Here is an 18,583-nt window from a genome sequence, read left to right as displayed (position 1 = left end):
CCAAAACTGGCAAGTATCATGTATTGTTAGCATAAGAAACAATAATACGTAGTACATTTTCATAAACAATTATGGGAACCCTTTATAACGACTAGGATTTCCGCATAAATGATAACATTATGTTTGTGTTTCATCTAATTTGTAAAAATATGGGTTGAAAGCGTTGTGTGAACCTCTTGCTTAATGATCTTTCCAAAAGTCAAGTGTTTAATGAGATAGGACTGGAGGGCCCTGTCTCAAAACATATTGTGCAGTAAAGTAATGTAAATCCTAAAAAAAAAAACAAGAACATATGAAGCTGTAAATGACACTAAATCATTACATATGTTCATATTCATTAATACATAGTAAGACAAATTTGTCTACAAATTCAGCACTGTTACCACTCTCCCCTGGAGTGGGTATCCACACCAAGAGCATACTGTGCATTGTTAAAATCGAAAATAACTCAAGGTAACAACAAAGCTGAACATGAAGAACATGTTGCTAATTATTTCTGGGCAAAAATGTGCACTATTTTCCAACACTACTGCTGGAAAACTATTTTGAAGGAAAATAGGGTGCTAAAACTAACAATCTTAATAAAATCTTATTCTAACTAAAATATGGTGGCAGTAATATTATTGTTTTGTACAATGAATTCAAGAAATTTACAGTAGAATATTAGGGTAGCAGGTCATCCTGCATGGCTTTGCAAAGCAATACATTAAACAAAGGCACACAAAACTATATTTAAAAATAGTTTACAACGAGTTTTGAAACCCATACCTTAACCTAATTAAGAGTTTGTGGCATGGTCGGAAGGGGCTGTTTATGCTGTTGAAGTTTCATCATGGTTAAAATACATATGTAAAATACAATTTGCTGCATCCTTTGGGTTTTGCCAAATAAAAAATAAATAAATAGATAAAATAAAGACAATCATAAAAATCTAATATTATGTCATGACTTAAAAAAAAACACATTCCAAAAGAATGATACCAGTTCTGATGAATCAAACCTCTTAAATGAGGTGGATGGCTAGCCCTGCAACATCTAATGTTAATTTTAGCACAGACATTACAGTAAAAAAATATAACATGATGGTATAATGCAGTTGAGTGCAAAGTTCAGAAATGACCTAAACTAGATTAGAAAAATAATCTAAAGTCGACTCACTTCTTTTTTTTAATATATATTTTCTTTATGCATTTTCTCCCCTTTTTCTCCCTTTTAGCGCGTCCAATTGCCCGATTGCATCATGCTTCTTCTCCACCAATGCCGATCCCTGCTCTGATTGAGGAGAACGAAGCTAACCCACGCCCCCTCCGACACGTGGGCAGCATGCCGTATGCATTTTATCACCTGCACTTTGACGAGTGCAGTGCAGCTCAGCGTTGTGTACGGAGAGGACACACCCTGAGAGCACTCTTTTCTCATCTCTGTGCAGGCGCCATCAATCAGCCAGCAGAGGTCGTAATTGCACCAGTCATGCCCAAATCTGAACAACAGGCTAATCGTTGTTCATGTGGCCTTAGCTGGTAGGCAGAGCTGGGATTCGATACAATGTATTCGAGATCCCAGCTCTGGTTCCAGCGTGTGTTTTTACCGCTGCGCCACCTGAGCGGCCGACTCACCCCTTTTACTAAAATGTATAGTATGCACTCATTGCACTTCTTTATATAAGACGACTTGCAGGCGGTATGTGGAGGGTCTGAAATGATAAGGGGTGGAACTTGGTCTGAAAGATTTGTGAACCGGTAACCAGTAATCCTATGAGTAATTAGTAGTGAATCCAGTTAAAATAAAACAGTGCTAAGATGTTTTTGCACCTGAAAATTAAAGTGTGATCATAATGCAATCAGTAATGCTTGTAAACATGTACATCTTAAGCAGGTAAAGAATAAACAGTTTTTACCAAAGGACATAAAGGTAACAAACCCCTGTATAATGTGTGCAAATGACTGGCGGTGTATTCATTCATCCACATACTGGCACGTTAAATTACACAATAACAGTAGCTGCTGTCTTTAAGGGGTTACACCATAGCCTACCCAAACGTCAGGAATGACTTGATCTGTGTCTAACCTAGGGTAATAAGCTGCATGTTCCTTGTGAAATAAATTATACAAGAATGGACATGCTCAGGAGGTTTAAGACAAATTCCACATCCATGAAATGTTCAGAATATGAATATATTCATTCACAAAAATATCATTGGTTATCATCTTTTGTTCTACTTCTACCCTTCCATACTCTGTCTTTCTCTGTTTATCCATCTATCATTCTGTCTTACAGGTTGCTTTCCTGTGTGCCACTGCTGTTGGAGATAGGGTGGAGCCCTCCATTGTCATTAAGCCTCTTGGCCCTGTATGTCTCATAGTGGATGTTGTGGGTGACTTCCTTCAGGTCCTGTAGGTGAGACCTAAAACAGATATTAATATAAAAGAGATATGAATAACTTTTTTTATAGTAAATAATGAATATCTTGAAATGCCTTCAAAAGCCATGATAGTGTTGCTCATAATTAAAACAGTATGAAAACAGTAAGCATACTGTTTAAAGTTATGGTTTATTTATAATTATGGATTTATGGCTTTACAATGCTGTGCACAAGCTGTCTGCATAATTAGCATCGGTAGGTAACATAAACATTAGTCTAACAAAAAGTAGGCAGTTGTAGCCTAGGTAGGCAGTTGTAGCCTAGTGGTTAAGGTACTGGACTAGTAATCCAAAAGTCACTGGTTCAAGCCCCACCACTGCCAGGTTGCCACTGTTGGGCCCTTGAGCAAGGCCCTTAACCCTCAATTGCTTAGATAATATACTGTCACAGTACTGTAAGTCACTTTGGATAAAAGTATCTGCTAAATGCTGAAAATGTAAATGTAAATGTAAAGACAACCAAATCAGGCATTTTACTAAATAATAATAAACATACTGTATATTTTATACATTATTGTATATAAATCATTATTGAGTTCAGGTGTGATATTTAGTGTCTATTAATAAAATGGGTGTTTTACTCTCCAGATACATGAATAATGTTGTTTCATTTGTTTTATTGCATCTGTTTCTGTTTAGCTGCTTATTTTAGTTTGGCAGATCAATAAGCTAAATGTGAATGTATATTAAATGTTGTTTTTTTTAATCAATTTTTTATTTTTATATACGTTTTTATATACTGATAATTAGACTTAATCGTTACATGCTTGGTCATGTGCATTAGTTTAGTTTTTTACTGTTAATAAACCTTTAACCAAATCGTGGGTAGCACTGTCCTTTCGGGTCCTTTCTGTGTGGAGTTTGCATGTTCTCCCCGTGTCTGTGTGAGTTTACTCCAGGTGCTCCGGTTTCCTCCCACAGTCTAAAGACGTGCAAGTGAGGTGAATTGGAGATACAAAATTTTCCACAACTGTGTTGGATATAACCTTGTGAACTGATGAACCTTGTGTAATGAGTAACTACCGTTCCTGTCATGAATGTAACCAAAGTGTAAAACATGATGTTAAAATCCTAATAAACAAACAAACTTTAACCAAATCTATTTCACAGCTGTCATATTAATAAACGATACACACCTGGCCAACTGAAACCTTTCCAGGACCTTTTCATAGTGTAAGGCACAGTTTGTTTCCACAATTTGTCAGTTAACCAGTAAATTAGTTATTCACTATTACTTAAAATACAAAAGGCTTGTTTTTTATATGTCAATATGCTTATAAAAGTTAAATAAAAAAAAACATTTTTCCTACATTTGCTAATAAGTAATACACATTGTAAGGTTAAAAGCAGGTGATAACATGGTTTGTTGTATTTCTGGAAAATGTTGGTGTTTCATGTTTAATATAGTACCTGATCAGGAAATCTCGTAGTAGGGAGAATTCGCAGTGATTTGGGTTCTCAACTGAAGGAAAGAAACATACACAAGTACAAACTGTTTATTATTTAAAATCTTTAAAATTAAAATTACAAATACCTGACTTACACACAAACACCAAATTATAAACCTTAATCTCCCCAAATTAGAGCTCTAAGGACACACCAGTCTATGTCAGCATCAGGTACATTGTGTTGGTCTACATCCTGTGTGTACAACATGGGTTTTATTCATTTTCTGTAGCCACTTACTTCATCCTAGTCTGGGCTGCAGTAGGTCTGAAACCTCTCAAAGACTATTGTTTTAGTTAAGTATCACTTTACAGTATATATGCAAGCTTCCTTTTATGTATTTACCAGGCATGTATGGTAATATTCATACACAAGTAGGAAGTCAATGGGCTTGATGGCATACATCAAAGCTGCCCTCAAAATGTCTCTCAGCAGTGAAATGCCAAGTGTTGGGAGAGGTAATAACCCTTCTATCTCTCTCTCACACAGACCGTCTCACTCACTGCTTGTGTGATAAGCTCAGTGAAGTGGAACTGCCTTGCTTGTAGCATGAGCTGACCAATTTACACGCACTAATGCATCATAAGCCACAGTACATGACATGAACAAACACAACCATCTCTCATTGTGTTGTGGGCAAATAGTTGTCTTTGGACAGGACATTGCTGCCCTTATATTTGAGAAAATAGGAATATTTATTAAAGCTTTTGTAAGCATAGAAATGAAGCTTTTAATTTACAAATTGTTGGCACCCTTGGTAGAGATGGGTGAGAGATGAAAAAAGGTTATGAAAGTATTTGTGGTAAATCAGCTTAATCTCACATGAGAATAGGAAGGGGAAACCGTATTCTTTGTTCTTGTTTTTAAAAAAATGTGTTAAAATTATTCATACACCAGAATTTAGTCTTCTCCTTTAAAGAGTTCTCCAATAATACAGTACTCATACATATCGATATCACATACATATCACATACAATATTCTCTTAGATTCTCCAAGATGTCTTGTGGACGTAGGGACTGTGCTATCTAAACAATGTTTGTGCGAACTTAAATGTGTGTTTTGGGTCCTGCTGGAAGATCCAAACAACACAATTCAAAGTTCTTGGCAGAATCAGCAGGATTTCCATACCTCATGGTGCCGTGTATCCTAACAAAGCTTCCAGAGAGTGAATGACCCAAAACAACACAAATCATCTATCATACTTAACAGTGGAATAAGGTTCTTTTCAGTAAACAAACCTTTTTATTTTTTATCTGACTAATATTTTATATAAGAACTCGGCCAGCTTTTATATAACTGGGTCAGCGCTGAAATTAGGCAGAGGCTCAGGGAATGACACTCATACCTTCCACTATTCCCCAGGCAGTCTTTCTTCCTAGAGTTCGTTTGCCATTGACTTGGTACTCTTTATCACTTCCCACTACAGCAAAGGGCATGGCCTCCTGTACACACACATTTATTATGGCATTTAATCTAAGTCATCTGTGATATATGGATTGATATATTAGACAAGACAGTGTGTATAATACAGAGACACAGAGACAACTATGAAAAATAAATAAAGAGCAAAAAGAGCTAAAGAGCTTTGTTTAACAGAGTACCATAAAGGGCAGTTTATAATTGGAGAGCAATACTGAAGGTGAACCAAGATCCATTAATGACTAAATTGTTTACCCTTATCTTATCATTATCAATCTTGTCCTCCTGGTCCTCATCAAACTCCTTCTGTGGATAAAACTCAATCCCACATACCTCCAGCTCCTTCCTCACCTGGACAACAAAATGAAAATATATTCAGTGGATTGACCTTGACATTCTACACACTTCATTGTGTTATGGATTTGATTTTGAATAGATATATTGCCACTTTTTGCCATTAATTACTCATTTCATGAAGTGAAAGCATTTTACATTTATTACAGATCATTTTTAATTAATAAGAATAAATTAAAATCTGTTATTCACAGAAGAATGCAGAGCCTTAGCTGTGGCACTCCAAAATGTGGTTGGGTGCATTTTGTTTGCCTTTTATAATTATAATAATTAATGTATATATAATAAATATAATGAAAATATATTATATATAATAATTATAATATTATCTTTAGGGTGAGTTGAGAACTCAATTGGAGTGTTGCAATTTGAATTGATTGGACATAGTTTGGAAAGGCATACACCTGGATATAAGTCCAAGAAACCATCTATAGATCTATGTGTTCAAATTTTGGCAAGGCATAAAAAAAGGACCACAGCCTACATACAAACTTTCATAACAAATCCCAAATAGTCACTCCATAGAGTTAAAAGAGCATTTGTGAGGTCAGGCAATATTGTGGGATGAGAAGGCCCGGCTCAACCTCTGAATTATTTTGATATGAAGTTATAACAAAAATTATATAAAGGTACCCTAAGGTGTTCATTTGGGTCAGGACTCAACCCACCAACCCATCTTTCTGCCCTTCTGTTTATGTAGTACACCATTCATTTTAACCCGTTCATACACACATAACAAATATATTCTACCCATTAATTGCTCTTACCCTCTGCTTGAACTCGATCCTTTCATCAGGAGTAAGTGTATCTGCCTTGGCGATAACGGGAATGATGTTTACTGATCGACTTAAGTGCTTCATAAACTCAATATCCAGCTGTCGCAATCTGAGACCAAGTGAAAGATGAAAAAAGATAAAAAGAGAATAATAAAAAACAAAAACAAAAGTGAGAAGGGTATATATAGGGGTTTAATTGATTACAGTAATGTAAAGCTTATTTTGTTGACCATGGTCAGTCTGAAACTAAAATATAGTCTCAACAAGGCAAGGATTTAGACAAGTCACATTAATTGTGTTTCAAATACTGACTTAAACTGCTCTTTAGGGGCCTGGATCAGTCATCCTAATCAGAGCTTACAAATACATTAAATAAAAAAATAAAATAAAAACGTAGCTAGGATTTGCAACTTTAAGAAATACAGACTATTGAACGCCCACTTTTCTGAAAGCAATATTTAGAAATATTTGCTAACTTATGTCCACATGAGAAATGACTTTTAATACAAGATTATTCATGACACATATTACACAGAAACCTAAAAACTATATGCATTTTCATAACAATCAGCTTATTATTGGCCTTATATAAATTATTACTCATTAGTACTCACGTGTGTCCAGTTGGAGATATGAAATACAAGCAGCAGTGCACTCTGGTGTCTGGGATGCGTTTTTTACGTGCAATGTTAACTTCTTCCTTTAGAAACTTCTCATATTGTTCATTGATATACTTAGAGATGGGCTCCCAGCTGCAAAATGCAAGAGAATAACATTTGTAAATGACAGAATTTGACAAATTGCGAAACACTAAGTAATTGGCCATATCTGGTTTCTTTTGTTATTGCAGGTTCATCACAGTTTTAGATTAGTAAACATAATAATACACAAAAAGTTGTGTATACAACTTGTTCGTAAAGTATTAGTTCATTTAAAATACTTAACATTCATATGATCTATATAAAACCATACTTAATCTCTTAATGACTCATAGAACCACTTTCAGATTGCTGTAGATAAATTTAAGCCTACTCTTCTTTACTCTGCCTTAAAGGTCGACACAGTATCCGTTTTGGGGTTAAGTCAGGATCACTAGGCCACTTTAAAACTATATTTTTACTTTAATTTAAGCCAAACAGATGTGAATACATCATACATCATTAAATACATTTTCACAACACTTTAAATATCTGCGAGAATCAGCAAACACAAAAGAAGTCATGACTACATCAATTAAAACAAATTAAAACAAATTTATAGATATTACTGTCCAAATACTTGCAACTGTTACTGACAGAATTACAATATCCACATGTTAGTGTTATATTGTCCCACTTTACATCCCACAACCCAAATAAGCCATATTACCAGTTTTCATTGTTGATCTGGTCTCCAAATCCTGGAGTGTCAATCACTGTCAGTTTCATTTTTACTCCAGATTCCTCTATCACTACAATATAAACAAGGATTTAAAGTGAAAATTTAACACCTCCTCTAAAGAGAACAAACTTAAATATCAGCAGTAAACAGTAAGTATACATTAAAATGTGCAGAAGTGTGTTCCTAATTCCTACCCACCTAATTTCTGAATCCCTTCAGACAATTCATATGTAGCTGATTATCATAATTCAATTAAGTAAAATATTTTCAGTGTGTCCACGAGTCTTTAAGTGCTTTGGATTCCAGAGATATGGATTAAGCTAATATTTATTCTTCCCCAGTCTTGATAAAAAATAAGGTTACAAAAAGTTCCCATAGTTAATACTATTGAACAATTGGCTCCTATTTCTTATTCTTCACACTTAATGGTGGGGGAAAACAATATGCAACATGGGTCCTGAAGGCCTTGGCTCACACAATTCCTTTAGTTTCTGTTTGTGAGGAGTTTGTGATGTTCGCCATGTGTCTAGGAATATTAAAAATAAACTAAATAAAATAAATAAAATAATAAGTAAAATGCACACAGTTTTTAACCCTTGGGTTTTTTATAATTACATTTATAAGCTTAACTGATTTTAAACTCACATTTGAATAGAAAATATATTTTAAATGTGTGTATGAAATAACAGGCCACATAATCTAACATCTATGATGCTGTCAAATTACTAGATGTACTGAAATACATATTACTTTTGAATATTATAATCCTAATAATTATAATAATAATAACAATAACAATATAATAATAATAATAATATAATATATAATATAATAATAATCTCAGTGAGGCTTGGCTATATGACTTGAAATCTTCTATCCATAGTGCTTGAATTGCTTTTATTCATATATCATTATAATTTACCACAATATAGCCTTTTGTCCAAGGTTGAACAGTATTTTTGTCACATCCTCGAGATCCTCATGCCCTTTCCAGTTCTTTGGGCAGCTTTAAATTTCCAACATATTAATGGCTAAATGCAAACCAGTGACAGCATCAACACAAAAAGCTTTTCATAAGCCACAAGCACAACCCTGAACACTCATAGCTGAAATCTGAACGAACACAAAAAAAAAAACTAAAAATACAAGGGGGTTTTGCCACAAGTAAAGAATCTGGCACAAGAGTACTATTTCTGCCTGGGTGTGTAACAAATATGTAATATGAACCCTACACAGTAAACTACACAAATTCAGTAAATAATCCAAATGCCATAGCCTACTCTTTAACAGCTGTGCACAAATGTTGGCACTCAAAGGGCACTCATTTAATATCAGACAGTGCCCAGGGCAGAAAGCATTTCAGGCTAACAGCGAGCTTGTCTACACTTTTGAGGAGTCTCCATAATGTTAATGACATGATGTTTTTTGAACACTAATAAGGCATTATATAGCATTATCTTTCAAACACTGGCTAACTGGGCATTTAACAATATCTTACAAATGTTTTTGTAAACTATTATTTGATAAATAAGTTCTTCCTTTTTTACCATGCGATACAGATTTGATCTCCACAGTTTTGGGGATCTTCTCATCACGACTCCAGCCTGAGCTTCTTCTGCTCGCCTGAGACTTAAAAAGAGTATTCACCATAGTCGACTTGCCCAAACCACTGTGACCTAGAAAGGGAGAGAGAGAGCATGATGAAATGATTCCCCAGTCAATTATTACATAGTTGACCAATTACAATTATTTTAGCAAATTTGTTATTTGTTATGATGATGAGTTTTTTTTTATATATATATTCATTAATTCATTAATTTTGTTTCAGTAACCACTGACTCGGGATGAGGTGAGTCTGAGGTATATTAAGGCTCCACACAGCTCATTATTCACTCATTCACACACAGGGTTAATTTAGAGCAACTGATCAACCATCTGCATGTACTTGGAAGGTGGAGGGAAACTGCACATAGAGGAAACCCATGCATACACAGAAAAAACATAAAACTCACATGCATGTTACCCTTGGAATAAATAATCACCTTATTTAATGCTTAGTCAATCAGACCGGTTCACAAATTCATGTGGTAGGCCAATCTGGCTAATTTTACACAGCCAAGCTTGATTTAAAATTAAAAATAAATTCAATTTATCTTGAACGAAACCTTCAGTTGCCTACAGTTTTCTACAGACATACTATACCATGATCCAAGAACATTTTAAACAATTTGGAAAATAGATGTTAAAACATACCAGTCTGAAAAGCATGTCTATAACTGTACCAAAACAAGAGCCATTTTCATAAAACAGAAAACCTGGAACAGAATTTTTCCAGAAATGGCTGGTCAGCTAGTGATGGCTGGTCAAATATAGTAATTAAAACTACATCACCACCCCTTTCCACAAAAAAAAATTACACAATAGCAGACAGCTCTAGCCTCAGTGATCATGCCTCAACAATACAAAGGGGACTTAGCAAAAATTTGATTCATAGGTGAGTAGCAGTGACAATAAAGAGGAAACCACTAACAATAATACACTAATTATGCACTAATTGTTAACAATTAAAATTGATACTCTATGTATAACAACAATCTCTATATGACTGCTGACAAGCAAATATGATATAAATACAAGGCGCCTTGCTGTGTTAGGACATGGAGGACTTGTTATTATTAAGTGAAGAATGATTTTTTTTATTAGAAAATTCTTATAAGGTCATCTGTTTATGACCTGAAGCAGATAGAGAAGTTAGAGAAGTTTAGTCAAAGTCATGACTGAGCTCAATAGAGGTGTTGGCTTTTTACCATATGGATCCTAAATCAGTAATATATACAGTGTAAAAACACCCTCAGATTTAATTAGCAAGTTTTTACTAACCTACAACCATGATGTTGAAATCAAAACCAGTCTTCATTGTCTTCTTCCTCATCTGTTCAATAATCGTGTCTATTCCAACATATCCAAGCAATGTAGAACCTCCTCCTGAGTTTTGAGCCCCAGTCCCTGATCCCTGGAGGGGCACCTGGGGGATGTTGGCAGGTGGGACCACATGAGAGGGTTTAGCAGGGACAGCAGGTTTGGGTCTTACCTCTGGAGGCACAATATCTGACATGTCTGTGCAAGACAAATCAGAAGAAAAACAGATTAAACAATTATATACATTATAAGAATTATAATACATCAGAAAAATTGTAATAGGTTTTCAAAGAGTCCCTGGTAAAACTGCTGCAACAGTATAAATAGCTGTGCCCTCTTTAGGATATAGGCCAGGGCACTCATCACAAAGAGCCTTGAGCTGTGTGTTTTTATTTCAGCCAAGAAGGAGCTTCACCTGATTGTTTAATCAATTAATGGTTGGTTATTTGAAGACCTAGAATAACTAATAAAACAAATGGAGTCAAGGTATTTTTTCTTTTTGGCTAAAAGGAAAATCTATCGCCACACTCTGTGGAAAACAATATAGACACCAGAGGCCAAGTGTTTCTTATCAAGACCGGTTTAGTGTACAATGTAATTAAAATATCTTATAAAAGTACCAAGGTCAATTAGTAAACACTAGTGCCATATGCAAAAATGTAAGCGGTTACCGCACAGTCTTTCACAAGGCATTAATAATTCAAGAAATTGACACAAGCAATAAAAAAATCTAAGCTGTATTACGATGTTACTTTGTGAATTATTAATTCTAAACATAGTTTAATGTTCTTGCTTAAATATTTACCTGTATTCCTATGCCAAGAGTTGTTGGAGCCCTTAGTTACAGCGTCAGCATTCTTAATTAAAGGACCACCGGCCAAAAAAATGTTACGTTTTACAAACATATCTGATAATGCAGTTAAAAGGTTAATTAAGCCGATGAAGAGCACAGATTGAGTCTGTATGCTCAAGGCAAAAACAGAAAGTCTAGCTATCTTGGGAGAATGAGAGGAAACTGGTGGTGTAGTGCCAAGCACTCCCTTTACACATGGAATGTATTGCTTGCCAAGAGTAGGACCTCCTTTTGGAGGCGGAGACTGGCAAACCCCTAATACTTGATTGACCTCTTTGTTACTTAATAAATGGATACTTTTTTGAATTTTGTGGCATGGCATATTGTCATGCTGGAGGTCCACTCTAAAATGGGTATCTCTGGGCCTTAAAGGGATGCACATGGTCAGTAACAATACTCTGTTAAGATGTGAAGTAGCATACATGTGGAAGACTATTTTAAACACAAATAATATAAATCCACAGGGATGCACATTGTGCGGTGTATGTAAATTCTTCAGTAGACAAAAACAAATTCACTTTAAATATGTTTAGGTTTTTAATGAACACATTCAGTTTAAATACTGCACTGTTTACACCAGCACAACAATAATGTATATACTGTATATATCTGCTATACTTATATACTTCACTGTATTTATTCTCATTCATTACCCATTCATGTAGCCACTTTAGTCATCTTCATTACTCTGTAAATACATATTGTACAATCATCATTATCTGTTTAATATCAACGTTATCTGTTTAATATTCTTAATATTCTTATATGTCTCCTCATTTCACTTATCTGGTCACTTCTGCACTTTAACTGTATTATATGTATATAATCTCTATCTTGCACTTCTGGTTAGATGCTACTGCATTTCGTTGGCTCTGTACTTGCTTACTCTGCACAATGACAATAAAGTTGAATCTAATCTAATCTAATCTAATTAAACTGTCTTTGTATCCCAGTAGACTCATGCCCTAAATTCACCCTTTCTAAATTAAGCACATTAGAGACCAAGCAGAGACCTTTTTTTTATACAGGCCACCTTAGATCGAATTTATATAGTGTTTTAATATTTTCCATTACTAAACTAAGTATTATTCTAATATTATCAATATTATAATAATTATATATTGATTATATATTATTATATATTACTATAATATAAACAAATAATATTTTTGCATCACTGAACAGGTGATCTAATCATACTAGTAGAAGGTGGTAATGCTGCATGGCATTTTCGTTTAAACAGATATAAAATAGGATGTGTGTATGAATAGCAGTGCAGTTACAGCAGAGGTACATTGTGTTAATCAGTGTACATCCACACCATCGCCTTTCTTATGTTCTAACCACAGCTCGCGCTGTTTACACCGCCCACTTACCTATTCAGATTCTCCACAGCTTCTCCACAAAAATGTTAATCTTTTCAGGCTAAAAATGCACCAATCCTCCACAATAAGCAATCTACACGGAAAAGCCTGATGTTTGGGGATCTAGTCTTATTATTGCTCCTTTCTCCGTGCTCCGTTACTCCCTCCTTGCTCCTCCTTTCCGTTACTAGGGAGACCACAGGGGGTGATGCAGCGCGCATGCTCAGATTTGTGATGGACGTTCGTGCTTTTTTTCCCCTCGTGGAAATACTTTTTATTCCAATAACGATTTTAAGGTAAGTTAAGCTAAATTCAAATGTAGTGTGTTAAAAAACAAATTGTATTTTAAATATAAGCATATATTTTATCCAATAGGTTGTAAAACATTTACAACTATAAATTAATTAGAACAAAGCAAAACACTATACAGTAGACCTTGAGTTACGAATGGTTTACCGCACGAACATTTCGGGTTACGAGCGATCTTTTTCAATTATACGTACGAACAAATTTTGGATTACGAACAGAAATTTGCGAAACACGTGACGTCACGAACAAGTTGACTCCGAGCGTCTCTCTCTCTCTCTCTCTCTCTCTTTATATATGTATAGACAGTGAGCGAACATTCGCTCAGCGGATGGTGTTTTTCCGGTGTTTTCTTTATATTTTGTAAATTCAATATTAAAACGTCTCCAGAGAAGGTGCAGAGGAAGCACAGTGGTGAGAAAATGAATTTATTACTGTTTGTTGTTGTATAATTACTCCTGCCAGTAGCTGTCACTGTGTATCAGACAGAGGGGACAGTGAGTGAGAGAGAAGAAAGAATTCGACTCAGTAAAGTATTCTTTCTTTCGTGCAATTACAGTGTATCACAAAAGTGAGTACACCCCTCACATTTCTGCAGATATTTAAGTATATCTTTTCATGGGACAACACTGACAAAATGACACTTTGACACAATGAAAAGTAGTCTGTGTGCAGCTTATATAACAGTGTAAATTTATTCTTCCCTCAAAATAACTCAATATACAGCCATTAATGTCTAAACCACCGGCAACAAAAGTGAGTACACCCCTAAGAGACTACACCCCTAAATGTCCAAATTGAGCACTGCGTGTCATTTTCCCTCCAAAATGTCATGTGATTTGTTAGTGTTGCTAGGTCTCAGGTGTGCATAGGGAGCAGGTGTGTTCAATTTAGTAGTACAGCTCTCACACTCTCTCATACTGGTCACTGAAAGTTCCAACATGGCACCTCATGGCAAAGAACTCTCTGAGGATCTTAAAAGACGAATTGTTGCGCTACATGAAGATTTCCAAGGCTACAAGAAGATTGCCAACACCCTGAAACTGAGCTGCAGCACAGTGGCCAAGATCATCCAGCGTTTTAGAGCAGGGTCCACTCAGAACAGACCTCGCCTTGGTCGTCCAAAGAAGCTGAGTGCACGTGCTCAGCGTCACATCCAACTGCTGTCTTTGAAAGATAGGCGCAGGAGTGCTGTCAGCATTGCTGCAGAGATTGAAAAGGTGGGGGGTCAGCCTGTCAGTGCTCAGACCATAAGCTGCACACTACATCAAATTGGTCTGCATGGCTGTCACCCCAGAAGGAAGCCTCTTCTGAAGTCTCTACACAAGAAAGCCCGCAAACAGTTTGCTGAAGACATGTCAACAAAGGACATGGATTACTGGAACCATGTCCTATGGTCTGATGAGACCAAGATTAATTTGTTTGGTTCAGATGGTCTCAAGCATGTGTGGCGGCAATCAGGTGAGGAGTACAAAGATAAGTGTGTCATGCCTACAGTCAAGCATGGTGATGGGAATGCCATGGTCTGGGGCTGCATGAGTGCAGCAGGTGTTGGGGAGTTACATTTAATTGAGGGACACATGAACTCCAATATGTACTGTGAAATACTGAAGCAGAGCATGATCCCCTCCCTCCGGAAACTGGGTCGCAGGGCAGTGTTCCAGCATGATAATGACCTTAAACACACCTCTAAGACCTCTGTCTGCTTTATTGAAGAGGCTGAGGGTAAAGGTGATGGACTGGCCAAGCATGTCTCCAGACCTAAACCCAATAGAACATCTTTGGGGCATCCTCAAGTGGAAGGTGGAGGAGCTAGAAGTCTCGAATATCCGCCAGCTCCGTGATGTCGTCATGGAGGAGTGGAAAAGCATTCCAGTGGCAACCTGTGAAGCTCTGGTAAACTCCATGCCCAAGAGAGTTAAGGCAGTTCTGGGAAATAATGGTGGCCACACAAAATATTGACACTTCAGGAACTTTCACTAAGGGGTGTACTCACTTTTGTTGCCGGTGGTTTAGACATTAATGGCTGTATATTGAGTTATTTTGAGGGAAGAATAAATTTACACTGTTATATAAGCTGCACACAGACTACTTTTCATTGTGTCAAAGTGTCATTTTGTCAGTGTTGTCCCATGAAAAGATATACTTAAATATCTGCAGAAATGTGAGGGGTGTACTTACTTTTGTGATACACTGTACACCTACAAAATACAACACTATTGAAATAAAGAAGGAAATAATAGAGAAATATGAGAGTTATTGTTGTTTCTGGTAGATACATTTTATATAAAAAGGAGATTTATTATGGTGTATGGTACAGCACACGTACTGTACTGAAATGTGATGTGTGTGTTTTTATGTAGAGTACAGTACTGCTACTGTGTATTATTCAGATTTTGTCATATTTTAATTGTGCACACAATGTAACTCAACAAACTTAATATACATTCTACTGCTCACAATTTCTGTCCTGTATATATGTTGTCAGGCATCATGTATAGTATTTCTTACTTGATCAAATCAACAGTGACACATGCCTACAGCACAACAGCCAAACAGTCCACACTGACCTAATAAAACATTAAACAAAACCCCAAGTGTTCACACCATTCCAGCCTCAACCTACTTCCATTTCACAGCTTTGTCCCATGTTGCTTTCTCAGGTCCACCTGGTTTGCATGTGTGCCACCTTTTAAATTCCCAATTACTCGAGTTCATGTCAGCCTGCTGTTCATTTTCTTATATGCTATATTTGTGAGAGACACAAATAGCTTTATCATTTGAAAACAGGTCTGTGTGTAGCCTGATAAGGCAGCATGTCTCGTTTTAGACATAGTTGTATTTATCAGTGCATACTGTGTTAGCATGCAATGTAGTAGTGGTTATATACTGTATATTATATAGTAGCAGTCATATAGGCTTGATGGATCCTGTAGCTAGAAATTAACCAGAATTCCCAAGCTGCTGCATAAAGAGGTTAAATTCAACCTGAACCCATGACATTTAGTCAAGCTTAACATTATTAAACTGTGTGGAAGATTGGATTTTTAGTTTTAAAAACAAGGTCAGGATTGTTGGAGCTGCCTGTCATATTGTAACAACCAGTTCTCAATTCCGCCCTATTCCTTGTCTATCTACTTTCTCCATTGTGAGGTGCAGATATTTTTGTGTCTTTCATTTGTTTCTAATAATTTGGTCACCACATTTATTTGCAGCTGCTCATTTATTTGGTTAAAACATCTAGCTCTTGGGTTCTTATTTTCATTCTTGCAAGCATATACTGTGTTAGAATAAGAGAAAAGAAATGCCAGATACATTGTCAAATAAGTGTTTTGACTTTAAAATTCCACCTCTAATTAGAATGTTACCCCTTAACTTTGAAATAATAAAGTTGCATACATACCGGGATGTGGGACTGTCCTGTGTTTGCTTATCTTCTGAAGAACTAGTGACTTCCATGGTATGTCCACCTGTTGACATGACTGATTAAAATAAATGTTTTTAACTTTTAAACTGGCTTTATATTCCTCTTCTTTGATTGACAGTTTACATTCTTTATATAAACTGTAGTCAGCTCCAGTTAAAGAACCACATATTTGTTGAGGATTTAAATAAAAAGATGATTTGGGCATCTGCTCATCCATAGACTGTTCTGGTATAGTATGACTTTGCAGGTCAAGGTGAGTGTAGAGATAGTGTGAGGAGTTAGTCTTGGGCAGTCCATGGGAATCCTGTTGAATCATTGCAGCATTTCTCTGGTCATCGGCTTCCTTCATGCTAATAGTATGTGCCTTGCCCACCATGCCATGCATTCTCGGTTTCTGTAAATATTTGTGTCTTCCTGAAACTGTGTCATTCTCATTTGTCCTTGTTTGGCTTGAATTAGAATTTAATGATTTGGAGCAGTCTATATCTGAACCGCTGTGGCTCTTTTGAGATAGATTGGAAAAATCCTTCCTTTGAGTTATTCCTTTTGCTGTTTGGTCTTTCTTCAATGCCTGAGAAGATTTCAAACATGTGAACTCATTTTCAGAACTACCTGCTTCGTTAATCATACGTCTACAGGTTCTGGTCTTCAAAGGCATGCGGACGGTCTGGTTGAGTTGTCTGGGTGCAAATGTATTATTTGATGTGTCTGACTCCGGTGTACAGATTCTGCCCAACTGACCAGATTCAGCAGGTGATCCATTATTCTTCAAAGGGAATCGGAAACAGTTGCTTTGATTGGATTGACCTGGTGTGTTTATATGTGAATCTGTCTCTGAAGCTGTGAACTGAGGCTTGCTGTGCAGATAAGATCCAAGGTTTTTAGTTACATTAGTCTCTAAACCAAACCAGGGGTTGGAGTTCATATTAAGGTCTGGAGTGTCTTCACCTAATGATTGCTGTATAAACTCAGAACCTGTACCACATGGCATCTCTTGACTGCAGTTTAGTGCTTTGGATGAGGATAAAGAATCGAGAGATTTGGGCTGTTTCGGTAAATTAGTTTTTTCCTCTTTTTTAAGATTACAAAATACAGCTCTTCCTTGGTCATGAGACACGGGTGCTGTTGGCATTAGTGGTGAACCAAATTTACTATCAGGTTTTGGATGGTTTCGAAGCCTGTTGGTAAGACTTGATATTCGATTTCCCAGTTGAGACTTGGTCAGTTGTGGTTTAGATTGAGCCCCCCTTTCTACCACACTCAGATGTTTATCTTTCTGAATCCTTAAAAAAGTTTGGTCTGTGTTTGACCTTGCCTTGTATTCAACTTGTTTTGATTTTGGGTTTGCAGCCATGCCTGTTTTATTTAACCCTAAACGCGCTTGAATTAAAAAAGTGTTCTGGATTGGATACTTCCTTCTGTGGAATTCAAGGTTTTGTGGTTTTCCTCCTATGTGTTTCAAGTTTTGGCAATTTATGATTTCCTTCTTAGTAATAGCTTCTGTTGGTTTGTTTTCTGAACTGACATCTTTATGAAGTGTGTCTAGGTACCGGTATCTGGGTGACTCTTTTAGTATCTGTGTTTGCTGGACTCTTGTGTTGTAGACAGGGTTTGATTTATTTCTTCTGTCACTGGATGGTGTCATTAACATTTGAGACTGCAGACTATCCACTGGCCTTTCTTTGCTTAACACTGAGTTGTGATCATTTCCGAATGTTTCTGACTGAACAGAGGCTATGAGTGGTACCAAAGAGAGATCACTTGGAAGGGACTGTGAAGAGGACTCCAACGTATCAGAAACAGTTGACGCATTGCTGTTGAGAAAAGAGGAGTTTACATTGATTTCTTGCTACCAAATCCAGTGGCCCTAGGGACACTGTCAGACAAAGGGACAAAGTATTGTAAAACATTGTACAA

The 18,583-nt window shown here is 36.3% G+C and overlaps 1 protein-coding gene across 3 annotated transcripts; it reads right to left on the bottom strand.

Moving 5' to 3' along the window:
• Nucleotides 1–2,121: 2,121 nt before the first annotated feature.
• On the bottom strand, nt 2,122–16,699 carry septin3 (septin 3). Of its 3 annotated transcripts, none has more exons than XM_063009706.1 (10): nt 16,643–16,699; nt 10,678–10,914; nt 9,345–9,473; nt 7,786–7,867; nt 7,032–7,169; nt 6,409–6,526; nt 5,543–5,638; nt 5,214–5,310; nt 3,832–3,883; nt 2,122–2,404 (listed from the first exon to the last, which is right to left on the bottom strand). In XM_063009706.1, the coding sequence occupies exons 2-10, from the start codon at nt 10,910–10,912 to the stop codon at nt 2,272–2,274; spliced, it is 1,080 nt and encodes a 359-aa protein (XP_062865776.1). In that variant the 5' UTR covers nt 10,913–10,914; nt 16,643–16,699; the 3' UTR covers nt 2,122–2,271. The 3 variants fall into 3 exon arrangements, with proteins under 3 accessions (XP_062865776.1, XP_062865777.1, XP_062865778.1); XM_063009707.1 differs by lacking the exon at nt 16,643–16,699 and adding an exon at nt 15,866–15,913; XM_063009708.1 differs by lacking the exon at nt 16,643–16,699 and adding an exon at nt 11,522–11,567.
• Nucleotides 16,700–18,583: the final 1,884 nt, after the last annotated feature.

The sequence above is a fragment of the Trichomycterus rosablanca genome, chromosome 15 (genome assembly GCF_030014385.1).
Source record: "Trichomycterus rosablanca isolate fTriRos1 chromosome 15, fTriRos1.hap1, whole genome shotgun sequence".
Taxonomy (NCBI): domain Eukaryota; kingdom Metazoa; phylum Chordata; class Actinopteri; order Siluriformes; family Trichomycteridae; genus Trichomycterus; species Trichomycterus rosablanca.
This window is presented reverse-complemented; position numbering and strand designations above follow the sequence as displayed.

Bases quoted from the DNA above. Each gene is read 5' to 3' on its own strand.
- septin3 (XM_063009706.1), bottom strand. From the start codon at position 10,912: ATGTCAGATATTGTGCCTCCAGAGGTAAGACCCAAACCTGCTGTCCCT. The intron at 9,474-10,677 runs GTTAGTAAAAAC...CTCCCTTTCTAG, and splicing joins TTTCAACATCATGGTTGTAG to GTCACAGTGGTTTGGGCAAG. The intron at 6,527-7,031 runs GTGAGTACTAAT...ACTTGGTCTCAG, and splicing joins ATATCTCCAACTGGACACAC to ATTGCGACAGCTGGATATTG.